General features: G+C 41.2%; 2 protein-coding genes across 6 annotated transcripts in view; one reads left to right on the top strand and one right to left on the bottom strand.

Moving 5' to 3' along the window:
• Nucleotides 1-18,825, top strand: part of APH1B (aph-1B gamma-secretase subunit) — a 112,307-nt gene that overhangs the window by 23,800 nt on the left and 69,682 nt on the right. The window contains exon 7 of one of the 5 annotated variants that reach the window (XM_073303581.2): nt 1,107-4,301. The exons of the other annotated variants lie outside the window; for them this stretch is intronic. Coding sequence (XP_073159682.1) covers nt 1,107-1,555 — 449 coding nt within the window. The 3' untranslated portion in view covers nt 1,556-4,301. Of the gene's footprint in view, nt 1-1,106; nt 4,302-18,825 lie in introns of those variants that run through there. 5 annotated transcript variants of the gene reach the window in all.
• Nucleotides 10,493-18,825, bottom strand: part of CA12 (carbonic anhydrase 12) — a 44,385-nt gene continuing 36,052 nt past the window's right edge. Inside the window, exons 9-10 of the mRNA XM_073303582.2 lie at nt 13,360-13,444; nt 10,493-10,708 (exon numbers count right to left, since the gene is read on the bottom strand). Coding sequence (XP_073159683.1) covers nt 10,624-10,708; nt 13,360-13,444 — 170 coding nt within the window. The 3' untranslated portion in view covers nt 10,493-10,623. The remainder of the gene's footprint in view (nt 10,709-13,359; nt 13,445-18,825) is intronic.

The raw sequence follows: 18,825 nt of genomic DNA, 5'->3' as shown, positions 1-18,825 counted from the left end.
ATAGTGGATGGTTTTGCCACAATGGGGTTCCCTAACTGCGGTGGGGCAATAGACGGAATGCATTTCCCTATCTTGGCACCAGACCACCTTGCCAAAGAGTACATAAATCAAAAGGGGTACTTCTCAATGGTGTTGCAAGTGCTGGTGGATCACAGGGGCCATTTCACTGACATCAGTGTGGGATGGTAGGGAAAGATGCATGACACGTGCATCTTTAGGAACTCCGGCCTGTTCAGAAAGCTGCAAGCAGGGACTTTCTTTCCAGACTGCAAAATAACCGTTGGTGATGTTAAAATGCCAGTCGTGATCCTGAGAGACCCAGCCTACCCCTTGCTCCCAAGGCTCATGAAGCCGTACACAGGCAGCCTGGACAGCAGTAAGGAGTGGTTCAACCATAGGCTGAGCAAGTGCAGAATGGTGGTAGAATGTGCCTTTGGACGTTTAAAAGCCCGCTGGCATAGGTTGCTTACTAGGTTAGACCTCAGTGAAAGCAATATCCCCATTGTTGTTGCTGTGTGCTCCGTAATATCTGTGAAACAAAGGGAGAAAAGTTTCCGGCGGAATGGCGGTGGTGGAGACAGATTGCTTGGCAGCCAATTTTGAGCAGCCAGACACCAGGACAATAAGAAGAGCACATCGAGGCACACTGCATCTCCAAGAGGCTTTGAAAACTAGTTTCATCGATGACCCACAGTAATGTGACACTTATGTGTGATGTTACTTACCTAGCTGTCCCGTTCATTGCATGTACTCCCCTGTAAACTACAACCGTGCTAACCGCTGTGTGCTGAATGAGTAAAGAGCCTTTTCTCCTCAATCCATTGGTTTTATTATGCTCACAAACACTGAGAGACAGCAAAGAAAAGTAAGATAACCTGGGGCAAAAGGGCTGATAACACGGGGCTGGGGGGAAAAACAAGGACAGCTTGCTTACAATTGCACTGCAGTAACCATCAAAAGTGTGGGAATGGGCGCCTTCTGGTCCTTGTACCTTCCCCTGGAGTTGAGTGCAAGGGATACCGGACTTCCTTTCCCTCCGCCCCTCCCCTCCCCCACCCCACATCCTAGGACGTCTGGGAGAGGAGGATGTGGAACTTGGCGATGATGGCAGCAGGTTCACCATAGGCTGCAGCAGGACTCTAGTGTCCAGCTGCCTTTCTTGAACCTCAGCCAGACGCCTCAAGGTTTCTGTTTGCTCCCTCATAATCGGCACCATCTCATCGTGCCTGTCACGCTCATCTTCCCTGCCTGCTCTTCTGTCCTTGTGGTCATTGTGCAGGCTCTCCAACAGTGCAATCCTCCATGTGCTGAACTCTGTCTTGTCACTCTCAGAGGCATTAACTCATTGAACATGTCCTCCCAAGTCTTCTTTTTCTGCCTTCTAATTTGGGAAAGTCTGTGCGTGGAGGATGCGCTTATGGACAAGGTTTCAGCTACAAAGAATACAAAGCACGAGGGTAGCACTGACAGTGCATACATTGTTTCTGGTGCAAGGTTAAATCTTTTTATAAAAGAAACACCCCCTCAATGCACTTCCCTGCAAGTCACAACTTAAGGAGAATCGCTGGTTACTGCAAGAGTCGGTTTGCTGCTACAGCCATGGTGAGTAAGGCCACAAGGCATGGGTGAGAGGTCTTGTGCTGCAGCTTTTGTTAAGACATACTTGGAATCAATGGTTGGAACCTCAGCACAGCGCCCTTTCCCATAGCAACCTGGATGGTGCTTGAGGACAGGCACAAGTGTAAAGACCCACAAATAGTTTGATTGTTACAAAAGCGGCACTGGGTTGGGGTGGAAGTGAGACAAACAGGAAGGGTCGCACTCCTCCCCTTTTTAAATGCTGGCTGTAATACACGGTGATCCCTTCCAAGCACACAACAGGGCACTCATGGGAAAGTGTGGTTGTGTGACCCAGAATTCACCAAATGGGGCAGATTACTTAGCGAATTGCTTGCAGTTTAAGGGCTAGCATTTAAAACCTCCTAGGTGATCATAAGCGATATCCCTTTCCTGAGGGTAACAAAAGCGGAAAGGGAGCAGATGCTGCAAGCGCTGGGTACAGACCTGGTCCTTATGCTGCAATGCTGTGTGCCACAATGATGCCAGAAGAGTTAATACCTGAGTGACGCGGGAAAGTGTCCTACCGTGGTGGAGGTATCCACGGAGCATTTTGGGGTAGTGGTGGGGTTGCCACCTAGAATCGCACGCAGCTCATCATCAAAGCCGCATGTCTATGGCTCAGAACCAGAGCGACTGTTCATCTCCCTTGTCTTCTGGTACGCTTGCCGAAGCTCCTTTATTTTCACGTGGCACTGCTGTGTGTCCCTGGTATAGCCCTTCTTCCCCATGCCTGTGCGATTTTGGGCATAGATGTTAGCATTTCTTCTGCTGGTTCGAAGCGCCGCCTGCACAGACTCTTCTCCCCAGACAGCAATAAGATCCACTGCCTCCTGTGTGCTCCATGCTGGAGCGCGTTTGTGGCCTCGAGCATCCATTGTCAGCTGTGCTGGCTAGCTCTCCATGCTGATCAAACAGGAAATGAAAATTCAAAAGTTCCCGGGACTTTACTAGTGGGGCGGTTGTTTCCTGTGTACTGGCTGAAGTGTGGTGGAGTTGAAAGTGCTCTCCAGAGCAGTCACAGCGGAGCACTGTGGGACACCACCTGGAGGCCACAGCACAGTGTCTGCACTATCCCCATGTCGACACGTGGATGTCGACTGAAGCGCTACGCCTCTCGCAGAGGTGGAGTACAGAAGTTGACTTTACAAGCCCTTTAGGTCAGCAGAAGGGACTCGGTAGTGTAGACACATACATTATTAACTCGACCTAATGCAGCATATGTTGACCTAGCTTTGTAGTGTAGATGGGCATTAGTCTTGAAAGGTATGTTGTGCCTTTATGCTGCTAGATTTCTGAAGACAAGCTAAAAAGTTTAGCAAATCCAATACACATACTGTTTAATATAGCTGTCCTTTTGAGGCTTTTTGTTATAAAGCTACCAGTTGAAACTAAGTTACAGTACATTGCCTCTCATCTCTGTTATATAAACTCTGAGGGGATACCCTGGAATTAGTTCTCACTGAAGAAAACCACATAGCTGCTATTTTAATAAACTTCTTCCAGAGTGGTTAAAAGTTTTACGTAAACCATGAAGTAAAGCAGGAGTAAGGCACCTCAAATCGATACTCATTTTTTTTACATGAAATGAATGCTGCTGAGTCTGTTTCCCACATGTATATCTACTGTATCATTACAGTATAATATAAAATGGTTAACATAAATGGGAATGGGTTAGACTCTACATTCAGACCTGGGTCTAATAAGGTGTTTGCAGTAATGATTTTTTTAGCATAAGTATCGCAAAAGCAACATTTCAGTATATACTGGGTTCCTTTGGTTTACTTGGTTTAAAACAAACAAAATATTTAGTGAATTAAGATTTATCTGCAGTTTTGTGAGTTTAATTTATTTATCATTTATTCCTCTCTGAATTATATTTTGATAGTCTGAAATGTAAGCATGTTAAAGTGACAAACTAGTACATCCTTGTAGGGCACCAAGACACACAGTGGCAAGCAGCTTGAATAGCTGTAATAACTGGTGTGCTATATCAGCACAATACATTTGTGATACTAGGGGCACTTTGACTCAGGATCCTATAGCACAGTAGATTAGTAATATGGTAAGATTTTATCACAGTAATGAAATATTTTTGTTTTATTTGAGGGTAGGTTTTATTTTTGCTATTATATTTATATATGTGTAAACATATATTAACTTTGGACTCGAGCAGTTAAAATGTCTCTTTGTTAACTGTAAAGTGTTGTGCCATTTAACAATACTGAACTACAAAGTCATGTTGATCTTAAAATGTAATACTGTGACAGCACTCTTATTTAAGCATCGGCATTTATCAAAGAGAAATAAAAAGGAGATTTGATTTGCCTTTGGTCCTATTTTATTTCCTCACTTGCAACCTTTAATTGGCAGAACAACTGTGAAACTGTTATGTGTTAATTGTTAATGTGTCAGTAGAGAGAATGAATGATCCAGAAGAGAAATGGGGGAATAATTGGTATAGGATTGGTGCTAGTTTTGTGGGCGTTTTTTTTTGTTTGTTTTTAATTAGTGTGTCAGATTTTTTACAGTACAACAAAATTATGATAAGTATAATGCATGAGAATTGGATGGCACTGGGATCAATACAAATATTGAAAGGAGGAGAGGAGATAACTTGATAAGTTTTGAGTGTCACACCTAAACTTGGTAAAAGTATCAAACTCATTTTAGACTAAATTAAACTGGCTTTTTGGAAACCTAGTGGTGATTGTTTGGTTACTGAAAATTGTTAGCAATGGTGACTCATATTAAGGCTTTAGAAAACTTTATATATGTTAATGTAATGCTGCATTGTTACATGTTTACATTTGGTCTGCACCTCAGTTTGAGTGTTGCATATATTTTAATTGTCTGTTTTCCATTTGGGTTTTGGAGGGCTCAGATGCATGAGCAGTACAATATATCCAGAGTTTCTCTGCTCATCTAAGACTATTATCTTTGCAGAAGAATCCAGGCAACTCCTAGGAAGGCTGCTACGTGCAAACTAGAAATATTGGGTGGGATCCACAAAGGTACTTACGTGCCTAAGTCTGGGATTTAGGCACCTAAATCCTGGTTTGGCTCCACTGCCATCCACAAAATTCCTGCCAAACTCTGTAGTCACCTAAACTTGGTGCCTAAGTTTTCAGGGTGAAAGTTTCCTAGATGCCTATGTTTCCTCCTCGGGCATCTGGATGCATAGAGGGAGGAGCACTGCATATGCCCTATCTCCCTACCTGAGCTCCAAAGAGATTTACAAAGCAAGGGAAGATAGGCATTGAGCAGCCTAAGGGCTAGTCTACACTGGCAACGTTAAAGTGCTGCTGTGGCACATACTAAATCAGTGTATTCACTGTAATTCAAGTAACATGCATGGGATGCCGCTGTAGAGCTCAAGAACAAACAGTTATGGATTCCCTCTTTATCATCGTGATAGTGGATGAATGCACTTAATGTCTCCAGATGATATTGCCATGGTAGAGTGTCTACATCACTTACTCACTATCTAATTCAGAAGCCATGTGCGAGAAGAAGTGCTATGGAGTAAGTTTCCTCCTGCTCCATTTTATACTTAAAATTACCGTCCACCTTCTGCTCATTCTTAAAAGGAAAAGTTTTATTCATAATTTTAATATTCATATGCATATAACCAAATATTTAATTACATGCAATACACGTGTTAATCTTGGTGGAATATTGGCCACTATCCTTAAGGTTTCCATTCTATTTTAACCCTTACATTTGCTCCTTTTTAAGTGTCAGATAAAATGCAAAAAGAAAAGGAGGACTTGTGGCACCTTAGAGACTAACCAATTTATTAGAGCATAAGCTTTCGTGAGCTACAGCTCACTTCCTCAGATGCATATCGTGGAAACTGCAGCAGGCTTTATATATACACAGAGAATATGAAACAATACCTATTCCCACCCCACTGTCCTGCTGGTAATAGCTTATCTAAAGTGATTTCCAGCACAAATCCAGGTTTTCTCCTGTGAATCTTCAGTTCCACAGCAGCCCTAGGGCAGGGGCTTAGCACCCTCTTCACCTGCCTCCATGGGCCCTGTCTCAGGGAGTGCGGAGCTGCTCCGTCCCCTAGGCACCCTCCCCTGCCGAGCCACCTCTCTGGCTGGGTTCGCTGAAGCCCCTGCTGTCAGGTTCCCTGGGCCCTGGAGCACAATGAATATCCAACTACGCAGGATTTCTTTTTAACGGGTTAGTCAACTTGATGTTAATTTGAATGTTTGTACTGCATAGTTCTGATTGTTTGCCGTTGAGCTCGCTTGAATACGAGTAATTTTACCAGGTGTCCCGTATTCAGCATAGGGAAATATGGTCACCCTAATCATATCATCTTATGAAATGCCCATGGACCAAATATTTACTTGTCTGGATTTGTTCCACACTCCTTTCATCCAGTTTTCCCGATGGTCTGTTACACAGTTGCTTGCGGCATCAGTTGCACTGGATTCAGTTTTAATGTTTGGTGATCATCATCTAGGATGCCAATGACTTGGTCACCGCTCAGTATAATTTAGGATTTTATTGTTAAAGTGAATTAGAAGCGTCCCTTCTCAGAGTTTGGATACAAAGTCTTTTGTCTATCAGTTAACCTTTGTGGAATACAAGCCTCAATGTCGTAAAAGTGTTTTAGGCTCTCTCCATACTGCAAAATTAACCGAATTTATGCAACATGTTCTTTTCACACATTTTTTGTTGACATCCTATTTACTTGAGAATATATTTGGATTGGTTTTAGGGCCAGTAGCTCTAGTGTCTATGCACGCTTTATATTGCCCTAAAATTTCTAATAAGTAATTTTTTTCTTCATACATTATCCATCGACTATATGCTTTTCTCATTTACAGTTTGGCTTTTTCCTTGTATTTTATCCATCTTCTAAATTTCTGTTATGCGGTCAATTCATCTGAACTGAAAACTTTGGGTTTAATCTTCTTCACCAATTGCTTTGTAAGTGGAAGTATTGGACAAATAAACGTTTAGAGAGATAAATATTCATTTCAGTATTTAAAATCCTAAGCGCATATATATAGCTACTGAGGGAAACCTGTTGTTTATTTTTTAAAAACAACAGCTTCAGGAGGTGATTCATAGTAATTATTTTGCCTTTTATATTTGCTGATTTGTTAGAAGCCTGTAAATATTTTGACTCCAGAGAAATTAGATGATTAAACTTAATTGGAAAATGATGTGGTGTGGGTGAATGTTTATTGCTGAGCTGAGCCCTTCGGCATTAATTGGAGCTGAAGCTTTAGATGTAGTAACTCAAATGAGCTTCAGTCAGCTATTACTTGTTTTTACTCTCTAAGGCCATGTCTATATGTACAGCGCTGCAGCGAGGCAGCTGTACCAATACAGCGATGCCACTGCAGCGCATCTGGTGAAGACATTCTGTGCCGACGAGGGAGAGCTCTCCCATTGGCATAAAAACCCCACTTCCATGAATGGCAGAAGCTATGTTGGCAGGAGAAGCTCTCCTGCCGACGTAGCAGTGTGTATATGAGCGTCAATGCCAGCGTTTATTTACACCCTGAGCAATATAAATTATGCCAGCCTAAGCTGTAGTGTAGACATCGTCTAAGTCAGTGATACGGAGGCTTCAGTGGTTCACAAGCCAAATTAGCTATCAGCATTACCCAAAAGAGCCACAGTAGTGTGAATTCATTGTTTCATTTACTATAGTACTAGTCATTTTTAAACAGTATGGTGGGGAAATATTTATTGTGTGTGTGTGTATATAATATATATTCTCACAGCAAATAAGTTAATAACTTAGTGCAAGTTGATAACTTAATTGGTTAATAGCATAGTAAAAGTATCCTGATTGGTTGTTAATTAAATCACACAGTGTTTTAATATCATGTGCAGCAGAGAGACTCATTAATGAGCCACTTGTGGTTCGTGAGCCACAGTCTGAGTATCACTGGTCTAAGTAGTTACTCCTGGGGGAATTCTGTGCCTGGCAGGGGGCGCAGAATTCATACCTTCCGCAGATTTCTTGGCTCCCTTGCAGAAAAATGGGGGAGCAAAGAAATCTGTGGGAAACACATGCCCTTTTGCGGCAGCCCGGGCACATCTGCTGGGAGCAGGCAGCAGCAGAGAGCAGATCACCTGAGGGGGGGTGGGAGAGACTAGGCATTCATGGGTCCATGGAGAGACATTAAGGGGGTGAGGCTGGGTGCCTGCCTATTTGTGAATGAGTGAGAGAGAGAGATTCACTGTGTCCCTCTCCTCGCTGTTGCTGCATCCTGGGCTTGAGGCGTAGGGCTGTGTGAAGCAGGCTCTGTCCCTGAGGCAGAGCAGAAATGTAACAACTAAGCAGGCAAGCTGCTAATGTTCGTTAATTGTTCCCATTCTTAGTCAGTTAAAGCTCCTTTACCTTGCCAGAGTGGTGTAAAGGAGCCTTACTGTAAATGACAGTAATATAATCCTCAACTAGGAAGGCCTATGTGCTTTCTCACTTTTTTTCCTGTGCCAGAGAGGCACAATGGGTTAGATTACAGCTCAGAATCTCTTTTACTTCTCCATTTAAAAAAAATCCAGGACAATGATTAGCAAAATTATATGACTTTCTTGTCTGAAAGTCTGAGCAATTTAAAGCAATATTCTACTTTACAGAACACCAAACACCAAAATTAAAAGTAATGAAATTTAAATGCATCTGAAGAAGTGGTTTTTTACCCACAAAAGCTTATGCCCAAATAAATCTGTTAGTCTTTAAGGTGCCACTGGACTCCTTGCAATTTAAATGAAAATGCAGGATTATAACTGAAATGCGGGGTCTTGGTTACCAAGTACAGTATTTGTAACTTAACTTTCATGGAAAAACAACAAGGAGTCTTGGTGGCACTTTAGAGACTAACAAATTTATTTGGGCATAAGCTTTCGTGGGCTAAAACCCACTTCATCAGATGCATGGAGTGGAAAATATAGTAGCAGGTTTATATACACAGTCCATGAAAAGATGGGAGTTGCCTTACCAAGTGTGGGGGGGTCAGTACTAACGAGATAATTCAATTAACAGTAGAATACCAAGGGAGGAAAAATCACTTTTAAAGTGGTAATGAGGGTGGCCCATTTCAAACAGTTGACAAGAAGGTGTGAGTAACAGTAGGGGGAAATGACAAAAACTAATTTCCCCATACCAGTTAATAGGGAAAAGGGGAAGGATGATGATAATACCAGTCAGACTATTAACTGCATAACTTATATCAGTGTGCTCAATTTATAAGTTCAAACATATCATATTCTTCGTAATTATGGTATTACTAACTGTCCTCCTTCCCAGTGCTAATTCTTCAGTTCTATATGCCAACAGTAGCGTACGCTTGAGCTACTCAGAAGGGAAATGGGTCCAAGCTCCAAAGTTCAGATCAGAACTTCCCCAGTGTTCATTGGCGTTCAGATCTGGGATTGTGTTTCAGACCCATCTCCACTATGACTGAGTTCCTGTCTGGCAAGTCATGCATGAGCATTTCAAATTGCTGAGATGTTACCCTAGTGTTACACCTGAAGTTTCAGCAATACAGGTTCCAGAGGGATTCCCTATATATGGAGATTGAGATTATTAGCTTGATTTTGTTCCCACTGAAGTCAATGATAAATCTCCCATTGTCTTCAATGGAAGCAGAGTTAGTCCATGTTGAACACTTTTGAAGATGGATAATGGAAATAATGCTGGAGCCAGTGAAAACTTTGTGTACTCATTTTATGAGATCTGAGATGATAATTCTAATTAAATTCATTTTCTCTTCTAATAATTAAATTGCTAAATTCAGACAACTAATTCATCAGAGCCATTTACTATGCAATCTAATAATACACGCTGAGTATTAGTCAATACTCATTTCATACAATCAAAATAATCAGCTTCATGATTATAATGGAAAGCAGACTGATTAAAAGTAGTAATTGCATTATCTCCCCACTATTCAGGCATACATTTTAAATAAAATTAGCACAATAAAATGTGAGGAAGGGTTTAGATTATATCTATGGAAATCACACAAGGGGAGTATCATTTTCATCACCCTTTAGCAATTGACACACGTAACAGGTAAAGAGTCTTATATCGCACCTAGCTTAGGAGTCTTTAGCTCAAGTAGTAGAGAGACATATGTGTCTAGCACTGGAGGTTCTAGGTTCAAACACCACTGACTGCTCAAGAGGCTCTCGTTATAGCTATGCTAGCCTCTTCCCCCTAATATTTCCCCACTGTTGCAGCTCCACCAATGGCTGTGCTAGCACGGAAGACTGTCCACTGCAATTAGCAACTATCGTCTCAACCATGTGGTTAAAATGCCACTGGCTGACCTACACTAGCAGGTCTAGGAGACACACTGGCACCTGGTCTACGCTAAAGCGCCCACTGTTGGAGAAGCACCTAGTTTGATTTTTTTTATCAGGGAAGTGGATATAGGCAATCCCATACAGTAGTGATAACCGATTAATGAATATCTTTAGACTTCAGTGTTTTGTGGGAAATGTGGCATGAATAGCCGATAAAGCTCAAGTTTATGATTGATTAATTAATATATTAAAAAGGCCCAACATGCAGCCAACATGAATTTCTCAAGGTCCCTTCCTGCCCTGCATTTCTAAGGTTCTATGAACATAGTATAGTGAGATATTTGGCCCTCAAGTCTAGCCAGAATACTGGCTGATTACTGGCTCTTGTGCAAATAGACAAGCATTTGATTAGATTGCTTGCTCCAGGTAATTTAGGACAAACTTTAGCAGGTGTGAAGTTTTTGGTCCTTTCTTCAGGTCTGTGACATTTTGTAATATTTGACACAAAAACAAAAAAGTTCTCAGTGACTGCTTTTCATGCTTGAGAGAAAACTGGTTTGGTTCAGGTGGGCAAGGACTACCACAGAGTGTTTTGGCTGCTTTGTTTTAAAGGTGCATCCAACGCTTATAACTGGCTGGAGAGAGGAAACATGTTGCCCGAGGCAAACTTCTCTCGATGCCATGAATGAAAAGAGAGTTCTGTGGCAGAGTAGGAATTCATACTTTAGAGGTGTTGTCATCCTCTTTGTCAATGGCTGGCTTGTAGATGACTCTTCTGTTGTCTTCTCGTTCCTTTTTGCAACTATAACAAAATAATTATATTAGCAAAGTGAAATTGTAAAAGCATCCATGACTATTTAAAACACGTTATTTTTCAGGGTATGGGGTAATTCTTTCAGTACTAGTGCACTTTGCACCACACACTGGGGCCAGTACTTAAAAATATGTAGGGATAACAGTTTATGCATCGTACAAAGCTAGTGTTCATTACAAGGAAAAACTTTGAGTTGGCAAAGGGGAAATAAGCAACCTTGGTCTCTCCTCCAGAACTAACGCAGACTGATTGCTATTGTCAAGGTTCCTCCCCCACTCTGAACTCTAGGGTACAGATGTGGGGACCTGCATGAAAAACCTCCTAAGCTTATCTTTACCAGCTTAGGTCAAAACTTCCCCAAGGTACAAAATATTCCACCCGTTGTCCTTGGACTGGCCGCTACCACCACCAAACTAATACTGGTTACTGGGGAAGAGCTGTTTGGACACGTCCTTCCCCCCAAAATACTTCCCAAAACCTTGCACCCCACTTCCTGGACAAGGTTTGGTAAAAAGCCTCACCAATTTGCCTAGGTGACTACAGACCCAGACCCTTGGATCTTAAGAACAATGAACAATCCTCCCAACACTTGCACTCCCCTTTTCCTGGGAAATGTTGGATAAAAAGCCTCACCAATTTGCATAGGTGACCACAGACCCAAACCCTTGGATCTGAGAACAATGAAAAAGCATTCAGTTTTCTTACAAGAAGACTTTTAATAGAAATAGAAGTAAATAGAAATAAAGAAATCCCCCCTGTAAAATCAGGATGGTAGATATCTTACAGGGTAATTAGATTCAAAAACATAGAGAACCCCTCTAGGCAAAACCTTAAGTTACAAAAAAAATACACAGACAGAAATAGTTATTCTATTCAGCACAATTCTTTTCTCAGCCATTTAAAGAAATCATAATCTAACACATACCTAGCTAGATTACTTACTAAAAGTTCTAAGACTCCATTCCTGGTCTATCCCCAGTAAAGACCAGCATATAGACAGACACACAGACCCTTTGTTTCTCTCCCTCCTCCCAGCTTTTGAAAGTATCTTGTCTCCTCATTGGTCATTTTGGTCAGGTGCCAGCGAGGTTACCTTTAGCTTCTTAACCCTTTACAGGTGAGAGGAGCTTTCCCCTGGCCAGGAGGGATTTCAAAGGGGTTTACCCTTCCCTTTATATTTATGACAGCTATAAAAACCAAGTGCTCTCAATATATATCATATAGGACTCTGTCCCTTAATTGACATAACCCTTCCTGTGGTAGGGATTTATTCTAAAACTCCACTCTCTTCTAGTCTGACTTCCTTTCCAACTGCATATGCACAGTAGCAGATTCAGAGAGCAGCTAAAAGCAGGTAAATTTTAAGCAACAGAAATGGGATCAGGGAAAGAACAAATAGAGGGAGGTGAGAGATGGCAAATGCTGGGAGAGAGCACATCATCTAGCCAGCTGTCCACCCCAGAAAGGTAGGAGCTCATTCCCTAGCCTCTGCTCCCTGGAGCTATCCAGGACCGAAAGCATTTCAGTCCACTCTCCATAGATGCATGCTACAAGACTTTTCCTCATTTCTGAACTCCTTATCTTTGGGGCTGTCATAAATGTAAAGGGAAGAGTAAACAACTTTAAATCCCTCCTGGCCAGAGGAAAAACCCTTTCACCTGTAAAGGGTTAAGAAGCTAGGATAACCTTGCTGGCACCTGACAAAAATGACCAATGAGGAGACAAGATACTTTCAAAGCTGGGGGTGGGGGAGGGTGGAGAAGCAAAGGTTCTCTCTGTCTGTGTGATGCTTTTGCCGGGAACAGAAAAGGAATGGAGTCTTAGAACTTAGTAAGCAATCTAGCTAGATATGCGTTTAGATTCTGTTTTGTTTAAATGGCTGATAAAATAAGCTGTGCTGAATGGAATGTATATTCCTGTTTTTGTGTCTTTTTGTAACTTAAGGTTTTGCCAAGAGGGATTCTCTATGTTTTGAATCTAATTACCCTGTAAAGTATTTACCATCCTGATTTTACAGAGGTGATTCTTTTACTTTTTCTTTACTTAAATTTCTCTTTTAAGAACCTGATTGCTTTTTCATTGTTCTTAAGATCCAAGGGTTTGGGTCTGTGTTCACCTATGCAAATTGGTGAGGATTTTTATCAAGCCTTCCCCAGGAAAGGGGGTGTAGGGTTTGGGAGGATTTTGGGGGGAAAGATGTTTCCAAGCAGGCTCTTTCCCTGTTATATATTTGTTAGACGCTTGGTGGTGGCAGCAATAAAGTCCAAGGGCAAAAGGTAAAATAGTTTGTACCTTGGGGAAGTTTTAACCTAAGCTGGTAAAAATAAGCTTAGGGGGTTTTTCATGCAGGTCCCACATCTGTACCATAGAGTTCAGAGTGGGGAAGGAACCTTGACTGGGGGTTTAATGTGAGCATTGCTGAGGTATTTTGGCAAAAAACTGAGCACCTCTGTAGGGGTTAGGGTAGAGGGACAGGTACATTGGGACAAAAGTCATCTCCGGTACACCAGCTTGAGTTCATATTTATTCTCTGTTTTCTATGAAATGGGTTTCATCTGCTTAGGTCCACTAGTCATAGAGGAGAATCAACATATTTACCATGTTTAAACAAACAAAGGTGGGACAGCAAAATCTCTTACCTCTTCTTCCTAAGCAGCCAAAGGGCTACTGCAAGCATGATGATAACTCCAAGAACACTGGCTAACACAACAGAAAGTACAACACCTAGGAAAAGGAGGAAAATGCACAGGTTTGTTTTCTTTCTTTCTTTATTTCATGTACAAAGTTACTTAAGGAAGTAAAATGGCAAACTTATTCCTTTACTAGGTAGACTTCTCAAAAGATGCAAATCTGAAGACCCCATCCTGAAATCGGATCCACACAGGCATACGTCTATATTCACCCAGAGCCCCAAGGAGCACTCAATTGGCACAGGAGTCATGGAGCAGCTTACAGGATCGGGGTTCTTTATGCCTGCTGTCAGTTAACATCTCTGTTCAGTACAGGCAAAATTCAAGAATCAGACCCAAATGAGAGAGAATGCCAAACTAATTCCTGCTCTCTTTCCATGACCAAAGAACACAGCTGAATGTAGTCCTTGCTGCAGGTGGTGTGTTTTGTAATTGAGAATATTATTTTCAGGTGTTGCTACAAAGGTTAAAGGAGGTGGAGGATTAAATCATTATATTAATATAACATTTAAAAAGTATCATTAGTTCATGTCTGTAAGCACTTCGGAGATGATGTGTTGGATATCCCTCTCAAGCTTGAGATTCTGCAGATTTGATATTTGTAAATAATTGGGGTGAGTTTAATCATCATCAACAAAGGGCCAAACGCTGGCTTGACATGCATTTCTGCACTCCATGAAAACAGCACAATAATCCCACCTTGTATCCCTTATGCTCAACAAGAGATGGCTGTCTCTATTCTTGCCTCTCTGGAAGTCAGAAAGGCTTCTCTGTAGGCCTGCTGCTATTGGAGTCATGGATGTGCACAATAAGGTTTTGCTCTACTGTGGCTGCCTGATAAAAACACATCCCTATGCACTTCCCCACCATCTCTTCCACCTTCCAAAATGAAGTTTGTTCCTGCTCTTAGCAGAAGTGGTTGTAAAAAGCTCTGCATCATGCTGCTCTCAACTGGCATAAAGATGCATATGTTAACAGTGCTCTTGCAGGGTTGTTGGTTTTTTGGTTCATTGTCCTAGTAACCCCAGAGACTGTTCCTGGTGTGAGAACAGCAGGATGTACTGTGGGGTACATATTCGGAATGTCTTTAAAGGAAATGTTGCTTACAAACAGGAGCTAAATTATTTGGTTGTTTGGATGGACTGGGAGACAGGAAACCTAAACTCTATTCCTGGCTTTGACACTGACTCTGTGTGATTTTTGGGCAAGTCACTTCATGTTCCCTGTTAGATGGTAACAACAATGCTTACACCATTTTGTAAAGCACTTGGAGATTATGGGTAAAAAGTATATTATTTGATTTGTTTTAGGTTAATTAAATCATGTATTATAATTCAATATAATTTAGTGTTAACCATAGGGCAGGACTTACAGCAAAAAGGTACACTAGATATTGAAAGGTCACTTTAAGACAGAAATGGAAAATGACATAGAAAGAGAAGCTCAATCAATCTGAATCACAAAGATCACTGTTGTGTATATATGCTGTTAGCAATCCAACAACATACCCGTGCTCAGTCCACCAGGTACTGAATCTTGACAAAATGAAGGGGGCAGGGAGGGAAAAAGTGAAAGGTTAATCACTAAGGTTACACTGGAAATGAGTATTAAAGAAATATAGATCAGGTATTTTCCTCATAACTTTTTGTTTCTTGGTAAAATGGTGCTGCTTGGCTACTAGTCTTGTAGACATTTTTAATGTGTGACTTTTAAGACAGACCCTACAGATTGCCTGTCACTTAAAGCACTGCTATCTGAGAAATTTTAAAGTTAGTATTGCAATTGCTGCTTCCTAGACACCTTAAAATCTTTGCACATTGTTTGGCCAGAACAGAGGTTTGGAGTGGATCACAGACAGACATACTGGAGCGCACCAGTTATTCATTGTCTGACAGTGACTAATTCTGGAAACTTCAAGAAAAAGGCATAAACTCCTACTATATACAATTGTATGCTACCGCTAATCATCTGATCTTCTGAAGCATGAGACAGTAGGAAGTGCATTGGTCTGACTTCGAGTTCCTTTGTCCTATTATAGCACAGCATCAGAAGTAGCTAAGGAGGCAGAATGGCCTATGATGGCAAGAATTACCTGTGTTCAGCATAACATCAAAGAAATCTGACCTGTCACAGGAAGTTGAAACCTGAGCTAATCTCTCCCAACCCTCAAGTAAGAGGAGAGGGAATGCTGAGGATTAAGACTCAATATTCCCTCAATTGGTGGCTGGCAGAGTTGCATCTCATGTCTCAGTTTCCTGTATAGTAATGAGCCAGGTCCTCGAAAGACACCCACACACACCCCAAAAGAGAGGGAAGTCAGGATTCCTAACACTGAAGTAAAGGAAACATCAAAGTTTTTCCTTCTCTTTACCTCTTTATTATATAAAAATACAATAAAATGCACAAATTACTTCTCTTTAACAGTTTAGTAATTTTTTAAAAGGCACGTTTGCCCTGCAGGGCACAGATTAAAACTCTAGAACAATTACTTTGTTGCCGAATAGTGAGGGGTGGCAATATGTGCAAAACTTGGACAGTTACTTCCTGACATTTGAGTAAAACAGCTTGTATAGTAGACCTCTGTTTGCAGGCATTTGACTTGTTTTCTTCATAGTATTATATATACAGCTAGCACTGGCTTAGATCTATCTGTGAGAGGTTGGTTTTAGTATTTATGATGGTCTGGTAAACTTACTGGTCACTACTTGTCTATTTTGGGTAAAGCGGGCTTTGTAATACTGGAGTATTTGTAATCATAATTGCAGTGTATTGGGATATTGCTCTTCTGTAACATTAGCCTGTGAAAGTGCTAATGGTGACATGGTCAAGGGAATAGTATAAAATCCTCATTCTACCCCAAATTCAAAGGCAGCAGCGAAACTGAGTGTCGTTGGATAGACTGTTGCACTATATATTCCAACATAGATAGGCTTACATGTCTTGTTTAATTTCCACCTACTTAATTGAGGCTTGAACTAAAAATTTGATACATTGGTGAACCTCAGCAAATGTGGGATAAGGTTGTTTATATGACTAGGAAGCTTGGCCTTTATTCTTCCCCAGCCACTTCCCTCTCTGCCCATAGCAAGCCTCTTTAGGAAGGGATTGCTGCATGACAGGAAGGGCTTAGAATAAGCACTGATTTACCAATTTATTCAGTCCACCCGTGCCAGTAAAGGTTTCCCTTACAGCATATCTGCTAGAGTTTATTCCAGTTTTAAATATATCAATACTGGACTTCCATCTCTTCCATTAGACTGTGGACTAGTCTTCCAAGGGATCTAAGAGCAAGTATTCCCATGGCAGTGTTTGTATGTTTGATTTAAATCTATAGCACATGGGCATGAAGCATGTCTCTTTGAACAGTTCTGTATCTGTCAGGCACATTAAATCAGGCAGATGAGAGAGACTGACTACCACTTTTCTGTCCTAAGGAATCTGAAGTAGGAGCCTCTTTGACTGGATTGAAGATCCCTGTGTTCTTCAGTTGACAAAGGGAAAAATGGGTCTTTACTTTACTGTGGCTATATACCGTAGTGACTCCATGGCTTTAATCAAAGGAGACCATGTATACAGGAGGACAGAATAATATTTAATCAGATATGGGGACAGAGTCTAAGAAATAGGAAAAGTAGTTGAAAAAGGCCTTTGGAATTTAGTTTTAATGCAGCAGAAAGATCCTGCTTTTCCTGAACAAGATACTTGCTGCAGCTACTGAAAAAAATAAGGAATGATTGTGTACTTTCAGTAGTGGAAGGGATGCTTTGATCACAGCTTTTATATAGCATGCAATGAAAAAAGTCAAGGTGCAGAACTGCCAAAAAATTTAGAGATGACCAGTGTTTCTTGTCTGTGAATTGCACATAGTCACTAAAGTAATTTATTCCCAATGCACTCAGGGCTTTGCTTACATGAAATAAGAAAGTATTTCCAATTTATCAGAGGGGTAGCTGTGTTAGTCTGTATTCGCAAAAACAACGAGGAGTCCAGTGGCACCTTAAAGACTAACAGATTTATGTGGGCATAAGCTTTCATGAGTAAAACACCCACTTCTTCAGATGCATGCTGTGAAAATTACAGATACAGGCATCAATATATATTGGCACATGAAGAGAAGGGTGTTACCTTACAAGTGGAGAACCAATGTTGAAGGCCAATTTAGTCAGGGTGGATGTAGTCCTCTCCCAAAAAATTGATATTGACACCTCCTCATCGATTTTTGGGCCTTTTTCTTATATAGGTTCCTATTATCCCCCACCCCCATCCCGATTTTTCACATTTGTTGTCTGGTCACCCTACCCACTGTTGTAATTGGAGATAATGCAAGGTCTATAGTGCAATGATCTCTTGATACAATAAACTGCATTTAAAAATTAACTAAAAAAACCTGAGAAAAATGCACTTTGCACACCTGGGAGTTAAAAATCTTCGGTGAAATCCTAGCCCCATTGAAGTCAATGGCAAAGTTCCCACTGACTTCATGGAACCAGAATTTTACCCCATATATTTAAAACATCATGACAGTGAGTTAGGAAATTGTCTGCATCTTAAAGAGACACCATCAAGACTAGTGAAGCCTAGTAAGTTTATAAACATGAGTTAAAAGTTTTGCACGTGCCCTGGCAGCTCCCTACCTATTTGTGGTTTTACAATCTCAATTTCCTATTTAAAAACAAAAAAGTAGTTCTCTCCCTCTTGTCTGTGTGGAAGAACAACAAACTGGGGGGGGGGGGTGAGGGGGTATAGAGGATGAAAGAATGAAACTGACTGTACAAATGCATGACATAAAACTAAAATATTTTCCCCTTTCAGTCATAGCAATAGTATGTGTTACTTGTAAGAATTTGCAAAGCATTTTCAAACAACCGTGCATTTTTGGTTTTTACACTGACAGTGTCCTTCTAAGAAATACAGTGCTCAGTTTGCAAGGCTTCCAGCAGAACAAACTGTGGCTGGTATGAAGCTCCAAAGCAGAAGCTTAGAGTAAGAGCACAGTCCTACTCTCAATTCTGCAGAGCAGAGACGGATTCCAGTACTCTGCTCCCCTTACATGGGTAGAATCCCCTGATGGAAGCAATGAGAATTTTGACTAGGAGAAAAAAGTATGAGTAGGGGTCTTCCAGGAGAAGGATTCTACCTATAGTTGCTAATTAGTTGTTTTTCTTTGAGCCGGAGCAAATCAAATTTAATTTGAGAAGGGTTTACTTGGATGAATAAAAAAAACATGCAGAAGGGAACAAAAATATAGGTACATAAGCAGGGATGGTACAGTAAGTCAGATAATTAATACAGGATAGCTATAGAATGTTCCAGTTCTCAAGACTGCAGCTTCAAAAAATTTCCTGTGCCTGGAAGCAGTTTTTGATGTAGCCTCAGTGAATCACACCTCTGCTTTCCTGGTGGAGGTGTGAGTGA

The sequence above is a fragment of the Lepidochelys kempii genome, chromosome 10 (assembly GCF_965140285.1).
Source record: "Lepidochelys kempii isolate rLepKem1 chromosome 10, rLepKem1.hap1, whole genome shotgun sequence".
NCBI lineage: Eukaryota > Metazoa > Chordata > Testudines > Cheloniidae > Lepidochelys > Lepidochelys kempii.
Note: the sequence above shows the minus strand (reverse complement) of the source record. Positions and strands in the feature narration are given on the sequence as shown.